At 38.4% G+C, this 15,933-nt stretch overlaps 1 protein-coding gene across 6 annotated transcripts in view; it reads left to right on the top strand.

Annotated features, from left to right (window-relative positions):
- The window catches only part of TRAPPC9 (trafficking protein particle complex subunit 9), a 468,771-nt gene that overhangs the window by 77,154 nt on the left and 375,684 nt on the right, over positions 1 to 15,933 (top strand). For all 6 annotated transcript variants that reach the window (XM_048049625.2, XM_048049614.2, XM_013193341.3 and 3 more), the window contains one exon: positions 7,689 to 7,813. In XM_048049625.2, coding sequence (XP_047905582.1) covers positions 7,689 to 7,813 — 125 coding nt within the window. The remainder of the gene's footprint in view (positions 1 to 7,688; positions 7,814 to 15,933) is intronic.

Below are 15,933 nucleotides of genomic sequence, written 5' to 3'. Positions count from 1 at the left end.
TTATGTGACCAGATATGAAAAAAATATTGGAACAACATTATTACTTTGTTATTTCTGTCTACAGCTTCTTCACCTGTAGCCTGGAAGGAATTCAATGTTTTCTCATTCAGCAATGATAAAGGAGCAAGATCCATTGGTATTTGCTTAGGGCTCTGGTATCTTTGGGGGATGTGTACCTTGTGTCCATTAAAAGTATTATTAGACATGCGAAGTACATTGACATTTTAACTTGCTACTGTATTTTTTCTGCATTTCTTGAACGAATATATATATATATTCATATTCTGAACGAATACTGTAATTTTTAAAGAACCAGGTAGCATCCTGATATAAAGAACAATCGAGAGCTAAGAAAGTCAATGGCAACTCTGACGTGGCTTTTAATCATATAGTAGCTATGGTACCTTTTTCTTTTGGGGACCAGATTTGCAATGATGATCAAAATACTTCTGTCTTTTAAAAGTAATGTCCTTAGCAGGGCATCTGTTACTTTGATCTGTTTTCATTTGCTGCTGAAATTGTTTCCTTTTGTTTGTAATCTGAACATAGGACAGAAAGGATAAATTGCAGATGTTTGCGATGATACACTTATCCAATTGGAAAGTAAACTAAGTTATCAATCAGAATTGCTGATCTAATTCTTGTGTGTTGATGGTATACTGTCTGGTAAAGAAAAATGTTAGATGTTCTTCTAGATTAAAGGAAGCAAAAACACATGAGATGCTGTACAGGATCAGATCAATGACCGTCTAGTCCAATATCCTGTCTGTGATAGTGGCTAAGAGCAGATGGCTGTGGGAGAATATAGGGAAAATTTTGAACATACATGCTCCTTTCCTTTAGATGTTTGCATGCTGACTTCTTAGCTCTGGTACTTCCAGAGTCTGGTAACAGTTTCTCTGTTTTTAGGCACTGTTACTCATTCTCGGTGGGTTTCTTTGTCATAAAATTCTTTGCACTCTCTGCCAGGCTGGTACAACATGCTGTGCCAAGAAGATTCACAGTTAAATTACTTTTATCAGCTTTCAACCTCCTGGTATCCTTCTGATATTACCTAGTGTCTATATTGCAACAAACAGCTAACAATCCATCTTCTAAACATCGTACCGACACTCGTGATGTTACACATTCTCCCAGTGTTATTTTCACAGTGGTCTCTTTCACAATCTGAAGATTTCTATCTGGCTTAGCTGTCCTTGTTGTGGAAAGAGTGTCGTCTGTTTCTCGGTCTTGTTGTCCCTTTTGAACACTGTCAGCTCTATATCCATGGGGTAGTCTCTGTACACTACTTGAAAGGTGATCTCTGCGCTTCTGTACTGACCTAATGATGCTCCTTACTTTGTTTTCTATTACTTGCCTTATAATAATGCAGTAATGCACGACTTAATTTTTTTAAAATTTTGCTCAATGTTGAATTGGTGGGCTCATGAATCTGTGAATCAGCTCCACGATCTTGCTTCTGTAAAATAATCTTCACACTTAAGGTTAGGATTGTTTTTTTTGTTTTTGTTTTCCGTATATTTATACTGAATTTGATTTGACATTCATTGGCCAGTCACCAAGTTTTATAAGATCCTAGCTGTTACGTCAGGAACACGCCATTCTCTCTGTGTTGCATAGGCTTCCACTCAGAAAGCTGGGTTTGTGCAAATACAGCCTAATAACACACAAGATTATAATGCAGACGAATGTGCATCCCATTAAAACATGACATTTACGGTTCTTGTCACAATCTGGATTGTCTTGGCTTACTATCTTTGGAAATAATTACTTTGCAAACACTTTGAACAGCTGGGCAGATGTTCTAGAGACACTTGGGTTTGTTAATGAAGATTAAGAAGTCCAGGCTTATGTCTTGAAGGTACTTGCCCAAGATTTAAGGGTTCTCTGTAAGAATCCTGTTTGCTGCAAATACTAATGAAGTTTTGTCCCTGAGCTGGGTGTTTCAAGGGTCCTTCTATGTACATTCTTGGTTCTCTGGTCAAGAAATCTAGCATCTCTATTTAATTTGATTCTAAGGTTGTTAGAATCGTAGAGTAAGACAGGAGGAAGCACAGCATTGCTTGGTACAGCCTGGCCTAAGGAGCTTCAGCAGTAAGGCCTCTCCCTGCTGTTAAATGAAAGAGGTCAACAGGATGCTCACATCATGAGGATAATTAATTCTTCCAAGTCATTATAGCGTAATTTCTGAAATCCATTTTTTTCCCTGATGCTAAACAGGAAAAGAACAATAGCTGCTCTTTTTTGATTGTTTTATAATTGGTAACTTGTTAGTGGGAAAGAGGCTTTAAAAAAAGCTTCTATCAAATGGGGATACTGTTTTGCAAGGTAAATTAATTAAACTGCAATGAGTGCTTCATTATGTAGAAATGTTAGTGTTCGTTCGTTCTGTTTATAGGGAGCCTAAAGACAGATGCGAGAATATTTAAATTCATAAACTCATCGAAGGAACTAAGTAACTAGATGCTAAGAGAAGCAAAACTATGCCTTAAGTCTCTCCTTCGCTTCTCTGGGGGAGGAAGAATTGCAGACAAATAATAGCTTATTTCTAACGGCAGGGATCTTGAATGGTTTTAATATTGGTATACAAGACCATTGTAAATCTATTTCATAATTACTTTGTTGGTTTTCTGCTTAAATAAAATACTACAATTTCAAAGCTAGGTTTTATTCATTTAACATTCCTATGCTTATATAGCTTATAGACAACATATTTCTTTGTTAGAAAGATACCTGGTTATGAGTTTAAGTGGATTCTTGACAAGTCTGCAAAACAACATAGCCTGGAGAATTCTATTAGGACGATATTTCTGGTGATGATGGAAGTCCTCAGATACTTCAGTAGGATCCTTTGTGTTAGTACCTTTGGTTGCCTTTAATGCATTATATCATTCAGAATATTTTCTCATTTATTTCATTTCTAACTTTTTTGTCTTTACAGTTTGAAGATATCAGTTTTCATTTTAGTTGCACTGAGGTTTTTTTCTTTGCCTACAAACTCTTCCGTCCTCCATAAATTAATCACCATGTTACTTTAAAAAAAGTTCTTAATTTTTTTGAGAATTTTTCTTACAGATTTCTTTTTGAATTTCAACTTTAGTGCTTACAGAAGGTGCCTTTTTCTCTTCCAAATGTCTTTTAACCTGTCTTGTGTGATAATTTGACTGATAAGGATTTATTTTTTAAAATTATTTTTAACAATATATAAGCGCCATAGGACTTTAGCCTGGATCAGTTGTACAGGCTTCTACAGGAACACGTAGGAAGAAGTATTTTAGGCCTCAAATCTTTACAAAGTAAATAGTAAGACAGACATGAGGCAAACAGTAATAAATTTATTATTGGGACTTACAGGCTATTTAAGCCATCATCTTATTAAGTTTCCTGTTGTGCTGTTTCCTCGCTGAGGCTCTTTAATTTGGCATCTAATGTAGTGTGCATAAATAATCTCTAGTCTTTGACTACTTTTTTTTTTTTTTTTACACTTCACTTGCTTCCTTTGTCTGGGTTTAACTTTTTAGTACTAGTTCATCAACCTCAGGAATGTATCCTTACTTATACTACATTTTCTGTTGTCAATTATTAGTAATAAACTCTTCAAATGTAGTGGAGCTCACTCTGCTACGTGTCGTCTCTGCTCTGGCATCACCTGGCGCACTGCAAACTGTTGTCTTGCTTAGTTTTTTTGTTGTCTTATGCTTAGTTTTAAGCATATTTTTGAGAGAGGGAAGGAATAAGTACTCGTCTGCTCTTGACTTATTGCCCTATTTGTTGTGGTTTCACCTCCATAGACAACCAATCGTCCCCCTGCCCCCAAAGAGCTGTTATTGTTGAGCACGATGCCGTACGGTATGAAATATCCCTTCGGTCATTTGGGGTTGCCTGTCATGGTCGTGTCCCCTTGCGCACCCCCAGCCTCCTTGCCGGCAGGGCGAAAAACAGAAAACACCTCGTGTGCGTGAGCACTGCTCAGGACCAACTAAACCATCCATGTGTTGTCAACACCGTTTTCGTCACAAATCCAAAACATAGCACCACAGGAGCTACTCTGAAGAGAGTTAACTCCATTCCAGCCAAAAGCAGGCCATCGTTGCAAGAGCCGGAGACAGCAAGTTCCTAGAGTTCTGCAGAATTTTCACTTCCAGCAGAATACAAGATCATTTGTTCTTTTTTTTTTTCTCTAAGAAAAAAAATGCACGTTCGTGTTTGGCAAGCATTCTTTCTCTACCCTGTCATGAACTACTTCAGTCTTTTTTCTTTGTGCTGAGAGTACTCTGAAACTGTTACAATATTTTTAGGAGAGGCTTTTCGTACTGAAATTTCTATCAAGACAATTGATAGACAAAATAAATACCTGGGTTCAGAGGACATTTAATTTTCATGTCTTATGTTTCAAGTTCAATACTTTTCAAGAATTCTGACAGAGCCTCTTGGGTTATAATTTCATACTGCCAAAGCACACATGTTAGAAAGTTGTTACTCTGTGTTTTTATAGTTTTTAATCTCTGGTGGGTTAACTTTGTCTAAGGGCCAAATATCCACCCAGCTACTTGTTTGCTGTCTTCCCTCAGCAGGATGGGGGACAAAAATAGGATGAAAAAGCTTCTGGGTTGCGATAAAGATAGGGAGATCACTTACTAATTACCAGAACGGGCAAAACAGACTTGACCTCAGGAAAATTAATTTAACTTATTGTCACTTCAAATAGATTTGGTTGGTGAGTGCAAAAAATGAAAACACCACCTTCTCCCCCTTTCCCAGGCTGCAGCCCTTCAGGAACACCCTGCTCCCGCGGGGGCTCCCCACGGCCGCAGCTCCCTCAGGAAATGTCCCCCTGCTGCGGCGTGGGCCCTCCCCGGGCTGCAGGGTGGAGATCTGCTCCAGCGGGGGCTCTGCAGGGCTGCCGGGGAATCCCTGCTGCCTGTGGGCCTGGAGCCCCTCCTGCCCTCCTCCTCCTGGGGCCTGGGCCCTCTGCTGCTTCTCCCTCGCCCTGGGCCTCCTCCTCGGCCTGTGCCCGCTCTGCCCTTTCGGAAATCTGTTTTCCCCGAGGTGCTGCCAGCTTGGTGCTGGGCTCAGCTGGGCCCTGCCCACAGAGGCCCTTCCAACACCTGCGTACAGACACCCCGTATGTTATTAAGTACCTTTCATGTATATTTAGAAAACAGCAGAAAGTGGGTTTGTGCTGCTATTGGATTTCAAGTATTTCTTCTGCAGAGGAGAAGCACTTTAACCAAAAATCTTGCTCTGGCTCATGTTTCACGTCACATTGTATTAGCAGTTACCTACAGACAGCCTTGGAATACCAACAGTAGTGTCCTGGCTTCAGTGGTAAGCCTATTTAAGAGTTTCCTTGCAACAGAGTTTGCAGCTCCCATGGTTGTGATGTACCTGTTTAAAAGTCTTCGTGTTTTTGTCACCTGGATCAGGCCAGTGATCACAGTACGTTGCTGCATTGCCATGGGGCTGTGGATTTGAACAGGAGGGAAACTGCCCTGCGGCGGCTCGTTCTCTGGGTGCTTCAGTCGCTGGCTTGTAAATCGAGAAGTTTAACCACCTTAGTAAACTTTCCCTCATTCAATTATAAGATTGTGTGGGATTCGTCTGCTCAGCGTACTGCGAAAGTGGCTAATGAAGTTAAATTGACAATTTACTTAACATTTGAGAGGAGAGAGGAAATGCTGGTAAGAGATTTTGCTCTGTTATGACAGAAATGACTGCGATGTTGGAAAAGCAAGCTGCTTTTTTGCAGTTACCATGGAAAAAGTGTTGGTCATGTGCTGTTACCATGGAAATGTTCAATGTGAATTCCAGAAATTAGAAAGATTTCTGGACCGAGTAGCAAGACAATTGTTCTTTTTATAGTGAAAGGCTGCTCAAGCTGCTTGACATTATGAATGTGGAGGATGTAGCATCTTTAAATCTCTAAACTTCATGAGAGAAAATAAAATGTATTTCCACTATGAAAACTCATAAAATATAAATACGAAGTAATTTAAAACTTCTGGTGAATTGCTTTAAAATTTTCAGTTTCCTTTTTTTCGTCTGTAGTCACCAAGTTCAGCAACCTACCAGTACTCGTGAAAGAATTTCCCCATTCTGTGATGAGTGTTGAATGCATTGCAAAGGAGCACTTTGTGAAATAAGTAGCCAACTTTGCTGCCTGGTCAGACACCTGAAAAAGCTAAATAATCTAAAACAACTGGCTAGCAGCAGAACGTTAATTATTTTTGTCCTCTGGCAGAGAAGTGTCTTTGTATAGTCAAAGTTGTGGAGGGGTGAGCCATTTAAAGTATAATGCAGTGCCTTGTGCCGGACCCTGTTATAGGCAATGCCACAGTGCCACAAACTAGAAACAAAAGTTTGAACACAGTGGTGATTACCTTAGACTTTCCTTTTAGCCTGAAGCAGAATCAATGTTCTCTTTGATGTCTTACCTCCTTTTGCCCTGAGGTGCAATTTAGAGATTAAAAAACATTCCACTTCCCCCTAGAAATGGTTTAAACTAACTTTTGTCATGACATTTTTCAAAGAAAATGAAAATAAAATTGTCTTTAGGAGACAAAATACCTTAAAAAAGGCATTAGTTGCATGTCTAGTGCATGTTTTAGGTATTATCTAGTCTTTTAACAAAGAAAGGAAGCCTTGGGTCTTATATAAAAATGGAAGATAAGACGAGTGCTATGAGATATTTCGTGTTTGGTTGTTCTCATGGTTTTGTGTGCGAATGTGTGCACTGGTCACCTTCACCTTTTGTTCTAAATATGTAACTGATGAAATTAATTCATCAGTTTGAAGAGTATTTTTCTTCAGGTAAAATTTCTTATTGCCATTGAAAAGAGTGGATTTCAAAGCTATCAAGTGTATTTATCATAAGTGTTGCTGAAAAACCTAAAGTCATAGAATCATAGAATGGCTTGGGCTGGAAGGGACCTTAAAGATATCTACTTCCAACCCTTCTGCCAACTGACTTGAATGTTCTAGTGTATTATTGTCCCAAATCTTAGTCTAATAAGTAAATTTGCTTTGATATCGCTTGGCTTTAAAGAGATGTTAAGAGCTGGTTTAGGATTGTTTTGTATCTTATATTTCTTATACAAGTTAGAAATAAAAAACCTGTTAGCACATGCAAAATTCTTTCTTGTTTTCATGACCTGTCCTTTTCTCTGGTGTTCAAGGGTTAGACTGCTGCATGATGTAATGTAGCAATGTTATTAGAGGAAAGGCTTTCTTTTGCTGTTGCTGAATATATATATATTTAAATACTGTTTAACTGATTCTGTTTTCAGTTTTCCAGGATCGTCATATAACAGCCCGTATGATTCTCTTCTCCATTTGTAGCTGTGCTAATCTGACTCACCCCTTCTGTTTTCTCATCAGCTAGATGCTGCTGATTGATTTTCTGGAGTGGACCCACGTGGAACAAATATGTCTTTTAATTTGAGCATTTATAGAGATTAACAGAAGAATTCTAACAGTGAGGAAAACCAGGCTTATGGCGCATAAATTTCAAAGTAGTACAATGTGTTTTCCTTGCACTCCTGTTGCTTTGCCCACATGAAGAACGTCACTGCATGTGACGTTTTTATTCCTTTTGAGTATTTTCTCTCCCTTTAATAAAACAGACATAGATTTATTGGAATAAAATACAATATTTAAAGAGGAAATAATTTATTTTATTGTTTTTCTAGATGGAATCAGTGTCAGCGGACTTCCACTTTCCAGTCCTTTTCGGCAGGTTGTCAAACCAAGAGTAGAGGCTAAACCTGTTAATCCACAAGAAAGCAGCAAAGCTGGTGACTTCAGTCATGTGAAGGTAAGTAAGTGACATAAAAATAAGTGAAAAATTTAGTTTTCATTATGCTACGTTACGTTTGTTCTGTGATTAAAAAGTAAAGGGTCAAAGGATCAAAGTATTACCTTAACACATCCAGTACTTAGCCTTTTAGAGGTGCTCATGTAAGTAACAGAATAACTGAGAGAGCCAAATGAAAAATAAATAAATGTAGCAGGATGAAAGAACAACTGTGTGGGTAGGAGCTGCACTGTGCTTACTGTGAGTCTTACCTGGAGTAAGCTACTGTTTGTTTTTCTTTTGAAAACAGAACAAAAGGTTCTTACCTGTTCAAAATACAAACTTCTTGCTTTGAGCAGGGAAATAAGAACAGTTGCAGTTTACTGGCCTGGTTTGCAGGAGATATAATTTAAGACTAAGATAGCAAGGGTTATAAAAATGTTGCCTAGGACTTCATTGGTTTATTCCGTAGTTTTGGTGCATGTTTTACATGCCATGTAGTATTTGATATGTTTCCTACATGGAACTGTGTTCTGCATTAGTTCATTCCCTCCGAATTTGTCTCCAGTATTGTACACAGCAATTTTGGCTTGGCAAGTCTTTGACTGAGAAGCAAACCTGTTTTGCTTTTTTTCAATAACGCACTTTGCATCTGAATTTTACTTTTTTTCCCAGTGAGGTTATTTACAGTTCTATTTGATGAATAAACAGGGGACACTATTAATTTATAAATATGTTTCTTTTGAACCATTAGTACTACTAATTCGCTCTCATTTGGTTCTGCAGTACAAAACGGATGATGTGATGACAGCATATGAGATGATTAAAAAAGCACACTAGTAAAGGCTTTCTTTGTATTTTTTGACATCGTGAGGTACTTCCCAGTTGCTCATAGAGATAAATCACCATGATTGGGAAAACAGTTTGAAGCGAGTAAAATGTTCACCATTAATTTTCAAGCGTGGAAGTTTCTGTAAGAATTTATGTTCTGCAGAATACTTATGACTTATGCAAGCAAGGAGAATATTATTTTGAAATGGGAATAAAAGTCCAGAAATGCAGAATTTCCATGTACCAAATACATGGAAGAATCCCTTTGGTGCACTTTCTGGTTGTCAGGCAGTTGTCCTGGCAACTGAGAAGCTGCAGGTTCACAGTGACCTTTGCGATGGTTTTGTAAGGACGTTGGAGACCTGTAAAGCAAGAATGTGTTCTTTCAACAGTCTGGTGGGAATGCACGAATTTGATTCTATTGGTGAGTTTGTTGAATGCAGTTTGAATTTATTAATTGGTATTTTGTACGGAAGGACCTTGCAGGTAGCCAAAACTATGTTGAAAAGAGAACACAAATTCTGATAACATTACGGGGTTCCTTGCTTATTAAAGTTATCTGTGCATTGAGCCTGGTTTTTATATGACTGTAGTGCAGCTCCCATAGCATGCTTCAAATTAACAATTTACTGTGTTAACATCTCTTCTAGAACTCTTTTAATAAGTGCATTTTTATGAAGTAAGTTTAGAAGAGATGATTTATGGAGAATCAACAGGAAAAACAGAAAATCAGGTGTTAAAGTAGCCAACAGAATAAAATTCTGGGGGAAGTCTACAAAATTATGTCTAATTACCTAAATTATAGCATTCTGATCATGTAATTGCAGGGGACATTAATGGGAGGAAAGATGTGATTTATATTTTTCCAAAATTTTTAAGAATGGCATATTGTGGTTGAGGAGAGAGAAAACCACAGTAGGGTAACACCATCCATGGAGTGTATACTGACCGTCATGGCTAGTTCCATTTTAACTCATCACCATTTCTGTAACTTTCATTTGTATTTACCATGTTTTTATAAATAATGATAATATTATCTCAGCTTGTCCCTGTTAAGCCACTATAAATCAACCACTTGATCTACCTGGATTAAAAACGTCTATGTAGTTCAGAAGTATTTAGAAGATCTCAGAAATATTTTTAGCTTTGCCAGACTATCCGTGAAATTACGTCTCCGTGCATATGGACATACCCAGGTACTGGCCAGACAACCAGGAGAAATTATCTGTCACAACTGAATAGATTTGTGTCCCTCTGGATAGTTACGTTACATTTGTCTCCTAGTCATTCTGTGATAAGGTGTTATATCCAGCTTTTTTCCAGCTGCCTACTACTTTTGTACGTTAGCTTTTACTTCGCTTTGCAGCAGCTCTCTACTTTGACAGAGTTCTTCAGCTGAAAAAAAAAAAATTAATATCCGCCCGTGGAAAATTCCAAATTAAAATATCAGGCAGTTATTTTTATTAATTGAGTCAATTAACTATTTTTATTTAAAAACATAATCAGAATGTATCTTGGCTGGGTTCTGAGGAATTAGCTGTATTTTTGTTTTTGACTTACTTGATTTCAGACAAGATATCTTTCAGAATACACAAATATAAGTTCATTGTCAAATATAAAGGCTTTTCCTCGCTAGGAACATTGTTGTATACACTAGCAAGCTGGGATATATAAAAGAGAGGACGGTCCAAGATTCCCTTTGAACCTGAATCTTAAAATATTTCATATTTCTGAATCTCTCTGAATGTCCTAGAACCTCCGTAGAAGGTACTTCAGGTTCTCTCAGTTGCTGCACAACAGTTCAGTGCATGTGGGCTGTGGCCATGTCCTGCACAGTGCCTTTTGGGACAATTGCTTGATTATGTTTTAAGGTTAATCTTGTAATAGTCTAGGCAATTAAAATGGTTTGACAAGGACTATGGTAAGAAGCAAGTGGGAGCTTTTAAGTCAAGAAATAAGATAGATCTTAAAGAATTTGGATATGCTGTGGACATACTCTTCTAGCATTTATTCACGATGTAGCAATAGATGTCTGTTGTGAATATGCAGTAGCAGTAGTGATTTTTCAGTCCTCTATGGCGTGCATTAACCGATCTTCATAAGACAGGTGAATTTTTGCAAATGAAAATTAATAGAAATCAATGCTTCTCCTGATGCTGTTTCTGAAATGTCACTGTTGGTATATTTAGAAGTCTTGATACTTAAATCTTCCCTTCGTATTTGACTTCCTTCCTTTTTTTTTTTTTCCTTCCGCTTCAATATTGGATATTGCCAGTATTGCGTTTGAACTTCTTTGCAATCTTCGTTTTCAATTTTGCTACAGGCTGTCTTCTAATAAACCAGTCACTGGCTTCTGGAAATGACTGTTATAATGATCTCATAAATTTCGTACAAAAATTGCTTTATGATCTCATCATAAAGCTTGCTTACACCCTCAAGCTGAAAAGAATATCACAGTATAATATGTCCAGATGTACACTTTCCTACTGTTCACCACTGAGTAATTTGGTAAGCATTGTCTTAAAATCCTTGGTCATTCTAGGGTGCATCTCTACTGCAGAGTGAGTTAGCCCATGCTTAGCTCTGCATTGCTGTGGTTATGCTGGTAGGTGAAATGGTCTGTTTTATGGCTGGATCTGGTACTTTTTTGAATAACACTGCGGTTTGTTTAGATACTCAGCTGCTGAGGATCTAAACTGCAATTTAAAAATTAAAAGAAATATTGTCATCTCTCAGTAGAAAATGTGTTATTTTTAAACCAAGGAATTCTGTACTGGTTTTTGTGCTTGGAAGCTGAGATTATTTGGCCTAGACTCGTTCAGCTCAGTGATGGAAGAAGCAACCTCTTACTCAGCGCCACGTATTAGTGACCTGAGCTATATACAGCAATCTGATCTGTGGAAATTTGGTCCTTAAAGTCACAGTGAATACCATCAGGTAAAGATAATCCACTGGTAGTTCCTTTTTGTCACAAGGAGAAAATGAGAATTATCCATCAGGACATAGTAGTTCAACAGTGTCCCTGGTTTCTTTGGAAAAAATCTGGGATTAAGAAAGGCTACATGACCCTACTATTACAAAGGACTGAAACAGGAGTTGAAATGAAGTCTTAGTTGGGCAAAAGAAGACTTTGAATGCATTTTGTGGATTTTTTTTTTTAAATCTTGATTTAAACTGTTAATCATAGACATCGATTAATGGTCAGTTGTATGGCAATCTGAGGACCACCTTATAATTTATAGAGCATTAGCTCACAGTTACTTATCTGTTTTGAAACTTGTATGTTCAGGAGAATTTGCTTCCACAAACTGAACCTGAGCTGTAATTCTAGAGATTCAGCTGCTGAGGTTTAAGTAATCTAGATGTGTAATCTACTTTGTTCTTCCTGTACTGTCAGTAAATGGCACAAAGTGTTAAAATACAATATGTAGAGCTAATCTAATTTCATACACCATTTGTGGTGTCTCTTTTCTGATTTAGTCAGTGTGTATTAAAATAAGATACTGGACTAATTTTTTTTCATGCCTTTCTCAGGCTATGTTCTTTGTTTTTAATGAAAGTATGCTGTTAATTGATATAAGGTTTATATTGTTAGTGCTTTAAGCTCAAAATCATTTTATGTATATACCTTGAAGCTATTCTAAGTTTAACCCTGTAAATAAAACTTTTGATTTTTCTCAGAATTTTTGAATAGTTCTAGACCCTGCTGAAATTAGTGGAGACGCTGAATCTGCAGAGCACTCTTAGTATTTAGATTACTTCTTTCTATTTGCATCGAAGTGTATTTAGCAGTGTGATTTTAGGCACAAATGTATAATACAACTTAGATGTTCTACTTTAACATTGTCCTACATTGGAATTCAGTACCATGCTTGTAAATCATGTGCCTGTGAGTTCTCCTTTGGTATTACACACGTCAGATCATACGAAATAAAAAGAATGAAGACACAAGTCTCTCTGTTTATTTCCCTAATAACTTTCAAGCCTGGTTAAAGCTCTTTCACTTCCCAAGTTAATTTCTATTAAAAAAAAATATTTTTTGATTGGTTAATAGAAATTTGTGAGTTAAATACCAGAAAACAAGTCACATTTCCTGAAGTCTGCCCAGCAAGTAGCCATGGGCCAAATCAATGTTCCCCAGGTCAGCAGCATATTTTTTGTTTGCTTTCTGGCCAAGGATTGCCGTTTCCCCTGAGATAAAGAGAATAATGACAGTAGATTTTTTCTGCAAAAATGAGTGAAATCTGAATTCTTGGTCATTGGTACATGGCTGACAAAAATCTAATTATGATCTAGGTTTGGATGAAAGCCTGCAGTTTTTGAGTAGTCTGGGTCTCATCACACTTAACTTTCATTCCCTGCCCAGTTTGGCAATATTCCTTTGAGCGCTTTTCGTTTTATTAATAGTTGAATATTCAACACTATTTCTGCTCACCAACTGTGTTCTGTGAATAGTAACATCAAAAGATGAACACTGTTGGGCTCTAGAGAGGTTTGTACTTCAGAACACGAAGAAAGCATTTTGCTAACGCTATTCTCTAGAGCCATGGGAGGAAAAAAAAGCTACTCCCCCCCTGGATTTGAATAAATTCAGTTCATTCATCTCATCTGCTGTTTTACATTCAGTATTGTCAGAGTAGTAGCTGCAACTTCAATTCAGAATGTTTTACAACTTTGTAAATGACTTCAGAATGACTTATCTGAGAATGTGAAAGAGTCTTCCATTCTCGTCTAATTGGAGATGTTTTCAAGCATCTGATACCTAGATTTCAATTGTAAAAAAACCTTTTTTAATAATTTCTTTAATTCTGAATATTATAGTAACTTTATGGCCAAATGTATTTCCACACCTTATCCTCACAAAAAATTATGCAGTATTTTCATGCATTAATTTATGGTTATTGATAAACATTTTGCTGTGATCATTTTCACTAGACTTGTCATTACAATTTCTAGCATTTTAGCTTAGCCAGAAGTGTGGAATTGGCTGGGAGGAAGGCAGCTGCTCTGGTGGGAAAGTGTGGTGGCAGAAGCTAAAATGCACAAAAAAGTAGATTTGGAGAGACCAAGAAAGAGGACAGCTCTGATCTGCTAAAACTGTGAAGGTTCTCCAGTACCTAAATATACTTATCTAATATCCAGTGAAATTATTGTCGTGGTTTTTTTAATCAAGATTTTAATTCAACCTATGTGAGCTTGAAATTAAATGTAGTGTGTTTCAAAATCCTGTTGCTACTTAGTATGACACAGAATTGTCTTGTGTATGTGTTCTGTGTAGTAGCTTTCTATTTGTCAGTTGTTCTCTGTAATTTCACTTAAAATTCATGGCAGCTTTTTCATTTTCAGCTAGTTATTCAAATCTTAATCCCTTTAAGTGTGCTGTAATACAATCAGTATTCTAAGATCTTACTTGAACAATTTTTGTTTTACCATAATTGAACTTCTGCAGTTCCAGAGGTGCCTTTACAACGCTAAGGGCCTTCTGTCTGCAGTTCTCTAGCTTGCCTTTCACCTACAGTTTAATTCATCTTTTCTTCCTCCATTTCCTCTCTTATTACCTTGTAGCTTTTAGTTTATAACTCTATAATCAGATCTCTTCACCCTTGTCCTCATAGCTGTTAGTTTATAACTTCAGAGCCTGGTAAATAACATGCTAGGCACATCACTTACATACCAAATAAATACTACCTGTATCTTATTTACTTCTTTCTATCTCTCTTCTTGTTTTGTCCTTGAAGTGAGGCAGACTTCTTTGTTACAAATCTGAAAAGCTCATACCTAGAGGAAATAATTTTTCTAACTTCTGAATAATTTAGTCAGAAAGGTAAGTTTACATGTAGCATCATGAACATGTTATATTACCTATGACTTGGATACTAATAATGATGTTCTGTTACTGCTATAAATCTTCCCTTAGAACAATTACAGACAGCCTACCTCAAAAAATCATTTTGATGTGTTAGGTGTAACCAAATGAGCTTGTTAAACAATTGTTCAGGGTAAAAATGATGTGTTGTAATGATGAGTAGTTTTTGTAGAGCATATCTTCTCTCTCACGTTACAACTGGAACAATTACTCCGTAAATGTAATGCATTCAACACGGCTAAGTGCTGGGTCCTGCACTTGGGTCATAACCACCTGATGCTGTCGTATAGGCTTGGGAAGGCTTGTGAAAGAGTGGCTGGAAAGTTGCCCAGCAGACAAGGGCCTGGAATCATAGAATAGGATCAAAGAAGATCCTGAGTTGGAAGGGACCCGACAAGGACCATTGAGTCCAATCCCTGGCTCCACACAGGAACACCCAAAAATCAGACCCTATGTTTGAGAGCGCTGTCCAAACGCTTCTTGAACTCCAGCAGGCCAGGTGCTGTGACCACTGCCCTGGGGAGCCTGTCCCAGTGCCCGACCACCCCTGGGTGCAGAACCTTTCCCTCACACCCAGCCTGACCCTCCCCTGTCCCAGCTCCATGCCGTTCCCTCGGGTCCTGTCGCTGTCCCCAGAGAGCAGAGCTCAGCGCCTGCCCCTCCGCTCCCCTCGTGAGGGAGCTGCAGGCCGCCATGAGGCCTCCCCTCGGCCTGCTCTGCTCTGGGCTGAACAAACCAAGGGCCCTCAGCTGCTCCTCATGCGTTTCCCTCTAGACTGTTCACCATCTTTGTTGACCTCCTTTGGACAGTCTCTAACAGTTTTATGTCCTCCTTAGACTGTGGCACCCCAAACTGCACACAGTTCTCAAGGTAAGGCCGCACCAGCGCCGAGTGGAGCGGGACAATCCTTTCCCTCAGCCAGCTAGCTGTATGACCACAGTGCTGGTTCACATCCAACTGAACATGAACCAGCTGTGTGCCCAGGTGGCCAAGAAGGCCAATGGCATCATGGCCACCATCAGCAATAGTGTGGCAGCAGGACTGGGGAAGGGATTGTCCCCTTGTACCGTGATGGGACCCCACCTGTAATACTATGTTCAGTTTTGGGTGCCTCACTAGAAGATCTTGAGTTGCTTGAACGTATGCAGAGAAGAGCAGCAATGCCGGTGAAGGGACTAGGAAACAAGACTTATGAGGAGTGACTGAGGGAACTGGGGTTGTTTAGTCTGGAGAAAAGGAGGCTGAGGGGAGGCCTCATCGCTCTCTGCAGCTACTTAAATGGAGGTTGCAGTGAGAAGGGTGTCTGTCTCTTTTCTCAGGTGACAAGGGACAAGTCATGAGGAAGCTGTCTAGAGGAGGCTTAGATTGATATCGGGAAGAATTTCTTCACTGAAAGAGGGGTCGAGCATTGGAACAAGTTGTCCAGCGATGTGTTACAGTTACC

The sequence above is a fragment of the Anser cygnoides genome, chromosome 2, assembly GCF_040182565.1.
Source record: "Anser cygnoides isolate HZ-2024a breed goose chromosome 2, Taihu_goose_T2T_genome, whole genome shotgun sequence".
In the NCBI taxonomy this organism is placed as follows: Eukaryota; Metazoa; Chordata; class Aves; order Anseriformes; family Anatidae; genus Anser; species Anser cygnoides.
Note: the sequence above shows the minus strand (reverse complement) of the source record. Positions and strands in the feature narration are given on the sequence as shown.